The sequence below is a fragment of the Nansenia antarctica genome, assembly GCF_963989245.1.
Source record: "Nansenia antarctica genome assembly, chromosome: 3".
Taxonomy (NCBI): domain Eukaryota; kingdom Metazoa; phylum Chordata; class Actinopteri; order Argentiniformes; family Microstomatidae; genus Nansenia; species Nansenia antarctica.
In genome coordinates, this window is record NC_137688.1 from 83,532,124 (window position 1) to 83,543,433 (window position 11,310).

At 47.3% G+C, this 11,310-nt stretch overlaps 1 protein-coding gene across 1 annotated transcript in view; it reads right to left on the reverse strand.

The window, feature by feature from the left end:
- emilin1b (elastin microfibril interfacer 1b) overlaps positions 1 to 11,310 on the reverse strand; it is a gene marked incomplete at its 3' end in the record, with an annotated part of 46,556 nt that overhangs the window by 7,647 nt on the left and 27,599 nt on the right. The window contains exons 2-3 of the mRNA XM_080526709.1: positions 5,567 to 5,692; positions 1,100 to 1,320 (exon numbers count right to left, since the gene is read on the reverse strand). Of these exons, the coding sequence (XP_080382835.1) occupies positions 1,100 to 1,320; positions 5,567 to 5,692 (347 nt within the window). The remainder of the gene's footprint in view (positions 1 to 1,099; positions 1,321 to 5,566; positions 5,693 to 11,310) is intronic.

Consider the following 11,310-nt stretch of genomic DNA (forward strand, 5'->3'; position numbering starts at 1 on the left):
AAATCACACATTGGCCCATGCCTACAGCCCTACTAGACGCAGAGTTGATGGCATTGTATTATGGTAACTAGCTGTGTCAAGTTCTCCTGGTTAGCAGCATGTTCATTCATTCATCCATGTCATGCCTGTCAGCTAGCAGCTAGCAGCCCAGCCAGGCTTTAGGGCTAGGTCTGTCAGCTAGCAGCCCAGCCAGGCCATGCAGAGGTCTGTCTCCATGCTGCCCACCTCCCTGCTGCTGGGTCAGGCTACATCAGTCACACACGGTGGCCAGACAACTCCACATCTAGGGGTATTAAACTACCCCACATCCAGATGACCAGTCCCCAGCCCCATGCTGCCCGGGGTGGTGACATGTGGAGGTGGCCAGCCCAGCACGGTGCCTCTGCGGCGGCTAGCTGTTAGCACACCACCATCCCCGGGGGTCCCACCTCTCTGCCACACTCAAGTACAACATGTTGCATTTTCATGCCATTAGGCAACTTGCTTCCTAGGGTTTCCTAGGATTAGAGATGCATTTGGACTTCTGGAGTACCTCCACTACTTTCAATGGGTTCTGAAGGTCTGAGAGCTTTCTACTTTCTACCCTGGGTAGTTAACCCTGGTTGTAACCTTGGGTTCAAATCTGGAGTGTGTGGGACCAAATCTGTAGATGTGGTGAGCTAATGAAGCTAATGAAGCTTGAGATGAGAAAAGGGCGCTTGTCTCTTTAAGGCCCAAAAGGGAGTTAGCGATTAGCGATGTTAGCTTAGCGCCAGTTTAACAGAAGTAACTTCACTTTTAACATGACTTCCCGTGGTCGTAGCGGGCTGGCTGACGGCTTAAAATGTGGCCACACGGTTCGCGCAGATTTATTTTTAGAATTAAAAAAAATAAATAAATAAATAAATAAAATATCTGTACTCGCACGTGTGCTCGTGAATTTATTTCTCTAGTCGCACAGATGTATTTTTAGTCGCAAATGCGAGTGAAATGGTCGCACTGTAGAGCCCTGAAGAGAAGGATGAGAGAGAGAGAGAGAGAGAGAGAGAATAATGGAAGGAAGGAGAGCTACAGTACTGTAGGTGGAGAGAAGGGACCCTAAGAGGAGGTGTCCACCCACCGTCTCCTCCGCTCTGCCCGTGACCCCCCCCTCCCGCCCCCGTCTGGCCCGGGCGGGAGGGTTTAGGCCGGGGTCTGGCCGTGGCGATCTGGGTGGTGAACCCTCCGTTCGGACCGCTGTCGTTGCAGTCGTCCCCGCTGTAACCGTGGCAACACTTCCACTCCATCTCGGTCACCATCTTGTAGGCCACCTTGTACCTGGGCCTCATGTAGGTGCGATACCTGAGGAGGAACAGTGACGACAACGTGAGGCAGAATACAAGTCGTGACGTTAGAATTATAAGGTTCTATCTCAATTTTTGTCAAAATTGAGTTTTTTACATAATCTGATCCATTAGGTGTTTATTAATGCCTGTGTGGTGTTATTTTTTTAAATGTTGACATTTTTTTGTTATTAATTCATAAAATACAATGGTTCCATCTCACAAAACATAATGAAATGCAAAAACGTTGACGCTCAATATCTCTGAACTACCCTAAACGGAGATAGAACCTTATAATTCTAAGCTCACGAAGTGTAGTACGCTTTATTAGGTTACAGGTGGTCATTATTTCTAGTGTTTTAATCTGTATTTTGGAGTTTTCACCACACCACCCAAGTCTCTTGGGCATGGACTTGTATTTTATTAGTTCACACATCTTGATATGAAACCTGTTTTTGCTGAACCCTCTGTCAAGATTCACTGGTCTAGCTGCCATTTTGCTTGACTGACCTCTTCAAAACTTGACTCCTAGCCAGGGAGTGTTCCGAAAATGTTTCTGTCTCTGAACCCAAAGTCATTACATGCCAAAGTAATGAGCATTTTATGGCTAATTAGGTTTGTATGTAATTTGAGGATCTCTAGTCATTCCTGAACACAGAATCTAAACAGAGGGGACGGGGTTTCCACCCCTAACTAGGCAGTTTGTGGTAACTGAAACCCCCCAGTACTCATTGAATATCAACGTTGACGAAATCATTTCCAGGGAGACTATTCAGACCTCAACATGGTTGCAATTAATTCACCAGCTCCTTTTTCTTAGGAAGTATGTAACACCAGGGTTTAGGAAATGGGCTGCCTGTCACTCTTCTGTGTCTTGTGAAAGACTTAGGCATGGTTGGCATTTTACAGCAGTCTCGTTTTACCAAATAATGTATTCTGAAAACCAAAACCCTCAGAAATGTTGGAACGGAGCGCTCTGCAGTGCACTTGATTGCGGACATAAGAATATAGTGACGCAAAATGCACGGCCACAGAATATTTACACTGGACTGGGATAAACGCCAGCTGCCCCTGAAGTCTGCCCCCCCCCTCATCACTACAACCCCCTTTGGTTTTTTATAAATCAGATCAGCTGACACACTTCACACACAAGGCCCTCAACGCTAAACTGACCAGCTCTCACTGTCGGATGAACACGTAGACATCCAAATTTAGCTTGGACCACGTTCAAAAGAAACACGTTTTTTTTTCTTCTTCTTCTTTTCGCTTTTTCAACTGAGAAGGAAATAAAAGTTTCGCAATTAATCCCCCCCCCGCGCGTGAACAGGCATATACTGTCTTTTTTCCCTTAAGTATGAACTGTATAATTCACTCCCAGAGACAGGCATCTGCTGGCCAGCTGTGAGGAAGAGAGTCTCTTGCAGTGAAAGGCCTTCAACTAAACTAGAACTTAATGTGTGCGGAGACACAGCCTTCAGCTGATGAATGTGTTAGCGAGACTTTCATCTCTTGTTCATCTTCGACGGTCGACCGGCTGAACTCATTAACTCACTAACTGCCAAAGCGTTCTGGAACACTCACCACCTAGAGTGTCAGAACTGTTCTACCTAGCAACAGTACTTTGATTGGCTACAAAATGAAGCGTCATCATTTATGTGTTTTCGGGGGAATAAAGTCACCCTTGGCACTAAATGACTTAGTGTGTGCTACTATGGAGAATGGTAAGTGAAAGCATGTGTACACTACAATATACTGTTAAAAAAACATCCACATTATTACTAGATATAGTATTGATTCTAATTCCACTATATTCCGCTCAGCCATACTGTAGCACAACTGATAACGGCCAAAGGAAATATGCAGTCAAAATATCAGCGTTACATATACTGTAGTTGAATCCCCCCATTGTCAGCGTCTTATTAACTTAACCATATGCTACGGAAAAGAAATAGCGTGATGCAAAGTATGGGGTTTCAGATTGCTACAGGTTTCCCAGGAATATTGGTTACATATTGCAAGTTGTTGCATGGGCACTCCACTGAGACTGCGCTCCTTGCTGTCACGGAAGCCCTCCACTCTGCTCAAGCTTCCTCCCTCTCCTCTGTTCTCATTCTCCTTGACCTGTCTGCTGCCTTCGACACAGTCAATCACCAGATCCTTCTCTCCATCCTCTCAGAACTGGGCATCTCTGGCACTGCACACTCCTGGTTTTCTTCCTACCTGGCGGGCCGCTCCTACCAGAAGACCTGGAGAGAATCGCTGTCTTCTCCACGAACCCTCTCCACCCTCTCTTCTGTCCTAGGGCCCCTACTTTTCTCTCTCTACACCAAGTCTCTTGGCTCGGTAATCTCTTCACATGGGCTCTCCTACCATAGCTACGCAGACGACACTCAACTCTTCCTGTCCTTCCCCCCGTCTGATGTACACGTGGCAACCCGTATCTCTGCATGTCTCGCTGACATTTCAACATGGATGGCTGACCACCATCTCAAGCTCAATCTTAACAAGACCTCTGCACAGCAGTCGTGCTGCCCGATCACGTCTCTTCACAACTCTGGCTCCCCGCTGGTGGAATGAGCTCCCCACGGCTGTCAGAACGGCAGAGTCACTACCCATCTTCCGTCGTAGACTGAAGACCCACCTCTTCAGGTTACACCTTAACTGCTCCTCCTGAGACATCTTCTGCCCCTCAGCACTACGTCTCCTAAAGACGTCCGCTTTCCCCTCTACTGTGTCCCTAAGAACTTCTATCACCCCCTTTGTACTGTTTCTCTGTTCCTCCAGTATAAAAAAGAAAAAAGGTTTTAGAAGAAGGTGGTAGAAGAAGGTTTCTCCTTCCATCAATGGTCCCGGGCCCGAGCTAGATTACTCTTCCTGCCACGAATGGTGGACTGATGATTCACATGCTTAGCATTGAAATGTATTGATTGTAAGTCGCTTTGGAATAAGGCGTCTGCTAAATGCCAAAAATGTAAATGTAAATGTAAAGAGAAACAGAAGGAGAGAGAGACAGAAGAGGAGAGAGAAACAGAAGGAGAGAGAGACAGAAGAGGAGAGAGAAACAGAAGAGGAGAGAGAAACAGAGACGAAAGGAGAGAAAACGTTAGTTTCTCTCTCCCATCGATGGAGGAGTTGGAAGCGGGGGAGCGGTGGTATTTCAGCAGGCGTTCAGGCCCCATTCCTGTGGTGCGCTGGTTGTGATAATTGGAAAGGAGTTTTCTCCCTCATTCCTGACGTACTGTAGCCTTGCATCCCCCCTGTGTGTGTGTGAGTGTGCGTGTGTGTGTGCATGTGTGTGAGTGTGCGTGTGCATGTGTGGGTGCGTGTGTGAGTGCGTGTGCGTGTGTGGGTGCGTGTGCGTGTGTGGGTGCGTGTGTGGGTGTGGGTGTGTGTGTACATTTAAGGTTTCCCAGCTGGTAGTGTGTGAGTGTGTGTGTGTGTGTGTGTGTGTGGCAGGCATCAGGGGCATTAGATATAAAACATCGTCCTTACACCAACCCCTCAGCCCTGGCATCCATGTACAACTACCCCTCTGCCCTCTTCTCTGTGGACACTGATACTATACTATATATATACTATACTGTGGTTCAGTCTGATGGAAGGACACACCTGCAACCACTGACCCAACTCACTATGTGACAGCTGCTAGTGAAAAGTGCAACCAGTAGGCAATGTCATTTTTCAGTTTTTTTACATGTGCTTACAGATTGTAATCTTTCAAATGATGTGTCATACATTGAAATCGTAAACAAATTGAAGATGACATCACAATCCTGAGAAAAAGCTGTTTTAAGATTTGCTTTTTTTTCACCCCTTCACACAGCCAGGTAATGGGCGGTAACAACAGCTGGTTAACCCCACCCCCAACCACTCCCCCTCGAGAATGACAGTTGTCAGCTATATGTCAGTGTTAGTCACTGGGTCAGATAGCTATATAGCTAACATTATCACCTAGCAAGGTATTACCCAGCTAATTAGCCAGCTTATTATTATGGAGGCTTTATGGTTGTTGTAACTGTTCTTCTTTTAATGTGACAGCAGCTGGTGAAACTGGGAACAAGTCGTTCTGTGTTGTTTATGTGATTCTGTCTGTTTGTGTTGCAGAAGAGGAAACCTGCTGCAAACCAGTTTGAACTAGAGTCTGGCCGGTCTAACTGTAACACACTTCAACATCTGTAACATCTGTTTTCCTGTATCATCATCAGAAAGATAGAAAGTGTGTATGTGTATGTGTGTGTGTGTGTGTGTTAGAGGAGGGTACTCACGCCACCACGCGGGAGCACTGCGTGTTGCCCCAGGAGCAGGGCTGGTAGTCGGGCTTGACATACGTCTCCACGCCGTCCTCCACCACGCAGCTCACCGTCTTTGTCACCACGTAGGCACACCAGTTCCTACAGGCAGAGGAGAGGTGGAGGAGAGGTGGAGGGGAGGAGGAGGGGAGGTGGAGGGGAGGTGGAGGAGAGGTGGAGGAGAAGAGGTGGAGGAGAGGTGGAGGAGAGGAGGAGGAGGAGAGGTGGAGGAGAGGAGGAGGAGGAGGAGAGGAGAAGAGGTGGAGGGGAGGTGGAGAACAGGTGGAGGAGAGGGGAGGAAAAGAGGTGGAGGAGAGGTGGAGGAAAGGTAGCGGAAAGGTGGAGGAGAGGTGGAGGGGAGGTGGAGGGGAGGTGGAGGAGAGGAGGAGAAGAAGAGTTAGTTTAGCTTTATTCCAACTACGCAATAGACACAGGAGAGTATAAAACAGACATCGACACAAATCAACACACAGCAGACATCGACACACTCCCTCTCTCTCAACCCCCCCCCATTCCCCCACATATACACACACACACATCTGCACACACAGGCACACACACACATGCACAAGGGAGCACAGATGGGGGTGCACACACGCACGCACGCACACACACACACACACACACACACACACACACACACACACACACACACACACACACGCACCAGATCAGAGAATATCATTTCACAAAGCTGAGAATTAGGGTATTGAGGGGTCTGTCTGAAACATTGGCAAACGCAACAAAGTCACTCCTCACAAACAGGGTGATTATCTCTCTGGTGATTCACGACTAGCATGAAAGAGAGAAAAGAGATGGATCAATATGAATGAGACAGACAGATACACACTGAGTACAGCGGCCTGTCGAGTGTGTGCAGCGGGGCTGAGACAGAGACACTGCACTCTGAATGAATGAATGAATGAATGGTCTTTATTGTCATTAATATAGTACAGGTACCAAACAACGAAATTTAGGAGGGGGGGGGCTCTACTGGTGCTAGGGAAAAAAAACTAAAAACAAGAAGGGAAAAGAGCTGGTTTACATAAATAAAGGCTATGTACACTATCCACTATACTATACTATACAAATAAAACACTGTGCTGTACTCTATGCTATGCTATACCTATTCTAACATTTCCTATCTCTGAACCTTATGTACCCGAGGGTTGTCATATTGCACATAGTGTTATTGCACATTCATTTAAAGTGTCGCAGTTTGCAGGTTTGAAATGTTCACAGTTGTGTTTCAGTGTTGCACTTGATTTCAATCTAGTAGCTGCCATCAAATTGTCTAGATTGTCCAGGGCCTAGAACCTAGGTCTTTGCTGTGTTCAGGGCCTGAATGGCCCTGGGGTAGAAGCTGAGCTTCAGTCTGTTTGTCCTATCTACTCTCACAGTAGATCAAGCAACCCGGTGGAGAGCAGCCAGGGAACTCTCTAGTCAGGACTAGCGTAGAGAGACCAGAGTGTCGGCCAAGTGTGTGTAGAGGGACCGGTAGATTTAGGGAGGCTAAACACTGTCTGACACTTGTTCGCTGAAGTACGAGGGGGTCCGTGTTGATTTAGAGGTAGGCAGCTCAGTGGGGGGCTCTGGAAGGTGCCGTGGGCCTTGTTAAAAGACTTGAGTGTTGGAGATAAATGGTCTGTGCCGTCATGGGGGGGGTCTGCCCCGACTCGACTACAGGGGCGGCCCTCAGACCAAACTAACACTCTCTGTAGTCGACACCCCCCGTAGTCGGTGAGCGTGGCGTGGGCTTGCTCAATCACAGACTTTTGTGACACGGTCTGGTGAAAAGGTCCGCATGGAGGTGATTCTCAAGTCGCGCTAATGACCAAAAAGCTTATTTAAAAATACGTGTTCAAAAGCAAGGACTGTGTGATCATCTAATTATGCGTTGTTATGTGTTTTTAGCATGTTGATGTTCTATCAGGATGTTGTGATGTGCTAAACATGCAGATGTTCATAGCGATGTTCGTTCTTAGCTGCTAGCTAGCTACCAAAGTGATGGTAGCAAACACGTCTGTTTTGATTCAGAGCGATTTTCTCCGGTATTTGGTTTGAGGTGTACCAACATTCAAATAAGCATATCTTCTTCAATTATTTTCTGGACCTTCATAATCTGAAACATGACCTCGCCCTACTTGACGACTTTTTCACCAGACCCTGTCGCATTTGTCCGTGACATACTGTTACACCCAACACTGAGGAGGACAGTTGGACTTAGGTTGGGGGCTTACGCCTTTTTTGATAACAATATATAGTGCATTTGTAAGTATTCAGACCCTTTCACTTTTTCCACATTTTGTTGTGGTATAGCCTCAATTTAAAATGGATTAACTTAAAATAATTTGCCATCAATCCACACACAATAGCCCAGAATGACAACGCGAAACCATTAAGATGAACTCAATTCAACTTACTGAATCATTTGTTGATGACATTTTTGCATTTTAGCACATTTTAAGAGTGTCATAGCAAAGGGTCTGAATACGTACGTACATGGGTTATTTCCTGCATTTACATTTTAATAAATGTACTATATTTTCAAAAAACTTCATTTTGTCATTCTGGTGTATTATGTGTGGATTTATAGCAAATTCTTCTGAATACTTTCTCAATGCACTGTATAACAATATTTGCTGTATTACTCAATGGCGTGTGTCAAACACAACACAGATATACAGTATGGTATAATGGTGGGACCCATCCAGGTTTTAGCCCCCCCTCTCCCTCCCCAGTTCTAATAGGTGGAGCTCTCAGACCAAACACAGAGACAGAACTCAGGAAATCCACATCACACCATTAACTCCCCTCCTGTGAAAACAGCTCTGACGGTTTCATCCCTGTCGGGTTTTAGTCTGGCCTGCAACGTCAACAAACAGACCACGATGTGTGTGTGTGTGTGTGTGTGTGTGTGTGTGTGTGTGTGTGTGTGAGGCAGGATCAGCTGGCTTTAACTGTATGCACATGACGCCTGTCACACAGTCTCTCTCTCTCTCCCAGTCTCTCTCTCTCTGCCATCTTCATAGCCTAGCTATAGGCTGTGGTCTGCCAACTGAAGTGCCATTATCAAACAACTCAACATGGCATCACATGTTTTTTTTTGATTCGAGACACATGTGAGAAACAAGAGACCCGCAATAAATGTCTCTTGTAGGACACACCGACCAGAACGCCTAAGCCCGTCTTAATCTCCCTCGTCTTCTTCAAGCTTGAACTCCACTTTGAACTCCCACGCTTCGCCATGAGAACATTTCGTGACGTTAGAATTATAAGGTTCTATCTCCATTTTTGTCAAAATTGAGTTTTTTACATAATCTGATCCATTAGGTGTTTATTAATGCCTGTGTGGTGTTATGTTTTTAAATGTTGACATTTTGGAGTTAGTCATTCATAAAATACAAAGGTTCCATCTCACAAAACATAATGGAATGTAAAAACTTTGACGCTCAATATCTCTGAACTACCCTAAACGGAGATAGAACCTTATCATTCTCGTCTGTAGCCTGTAGAGTGGGGTAGAGGAGACAGAACCATCACCATCCAGACCTTCAGGCTATCACTCTTGATTGAGTTTTGTGCAACAACCAGCATTCTTCTACGCTGGGTTCTTGGGCACTTGGACAAAGGCTGTGGTGTGCCTGTGTAACAAGTCTCATTTGGAAATAATAAAACCCTGTGGCGATGATGGAAGGGTCTCCAAGTCCTAGCCTGTCTTTTACCCTGTCTCTTTTTCCTGCCCCCCCGTCTCTGTCTCCCTTTTCTACTCTCCCCTCTCTCTCCCTCTCTCTCTCTCTTTCTCACTCCCCCCTCTCTCTCTCTCTCTCTCCCCCCCTCTCTCTCTCTTCCTCTCTCTCCCTCTCTCCCCCCTCTCTATCTCTTCCTCTCTCTCCCTCTCTCTCACCCCCCTCTCTCTCTCTCCCTCTCTCTCGCCCCCCCTCTCTCTCTGTCTCTGTCTCTCCCCCCTCTCTCTCTCTTCCTCTCTCTCCCTCTCTCCCCGCTCTCTCTCTTCCTCTCTCTGTCTCTGTCTCTCCCCCCCTCTCTCTCTCCTCCTCTCTCTTCCTCTCTCCCTCTCCCTCTCTCTATCTCTCCCCCTCTCTCTCATGTCCTCCTCCCTACCACTGAATGTGTGACTGTGTGTGTGTGTGTGTGTGTGTGTGTGTGTGTGACTGAGTGCTGACTCAGTGTCACGGCAATCAGTGTAAATCATGATTCACCAGCTGAAACTGGCCCAGTGTTGGCAGCCATGATGGCTCCAGTAACAGCAACTGTTGTTTATCTCAATGTCACAACACAATAGGGCCGTGTTGTCTTTCATCAAAACACGCTTATCAAATCTCATCTGTTTTTTAACCGACTATAACGTTTTCCAGATCTGAGTATGTTATAGGTATGTTATAGCAGTCAGGCAATATGACAATGGTTCCATCGGGCTTTGCCAGTATATTTATTGCCGTGCATTTAGTATTTTTTGCTCTAGGCACAGGGTCAGCCATAGTCGGTGCCCCTGGAGCAATTAGGCGTTAAGTGCCTTGCTCAAGAGCACATGCAAGCTCCCTCCTGAGGCGGGGATCGAACCAACAACCTTCCGATTCCTAGCCGGCCTCTCTAACCTTTAGGCTACTCAACCCCCCCCCCCCCCCATCTACTAGTGTTTAGCCTCCAACTAACAGTAGGGGTTGGGGGCTTGGGGTGACTATCTGGCGTACGTGTGGCCCTGCTTGCGACATGCGTGTGGTCTTCGATGGTTAAAGTTAAACGGTGATGGGCTCTGATTTCAAATCCCTCTATTTTCACAACACGTGACCTGGAACTGTTTCCACAGAGGCTGTTTGACCTCTGTGACCTTTAGCCTCGAGGCCTGGGCCGTGGCCTACCTACGCCAACGACCTCTGACCTATTTAATGTCTCCTGCAGCTGCAGAGCATGCCATATTTCAGCGTGTGTGTGTGTGTGTGTGTGTGTGTGTGGGGGTGTGTGTGTGTACTGAGTTAGGTTCCAACTTTCCCTCACAAACACACTAACACACACTTAGAGCTGTTTATGCTTTGCAAAGACACACACGCGCACACACACACACACACACACACGCACACACACGCACACACACGCACACACACACACACACACACACACACACACACACACACACGCACACACACAGAACCAGAAAACAGATGGTGGCAGAGAGAGTGAGAGAGAGAGAGAGAACAGCCCAATTAAGTAAAAGGCCGTTTCTCATTCATCATAATGGAGCGGAGGACATGTTTATTGTCTTGGCTGAACACTTCTCCGTCTGCCCAACACAGAGACCCATTACTCACTATCTCCACTCCCCCTGATGAGTTCCACAACTACCTCCCAATCATACCCCCCCAACCCCCCCCCGCCCCCCCCGGAGATGTACCCCCCCTCCCATCCCATCCCAACCCATCCTCCCTCTGTTGGCTCTCTAACCACCTCTCTAACATTAGGAAAACCCCCCATCTGTCACAGAAAACAGAGACCGATGAGAGGTCACTGCACTCCCGCCCCGATTGGCTAACCGTTGTCGGCCATTTTGTGTTTGTGGACAAGCATTTACCTCACCCAGCCCCTGTTGGTTTATTACATCACCCCGGGGGGGTGGGGGGGGTCTCCCGGGGGGGTCTCATTAATCTGCCTGTGTAAATCCTCTGGATATAACGCAACACTGCCCAAACTCATGGGTGTATTAC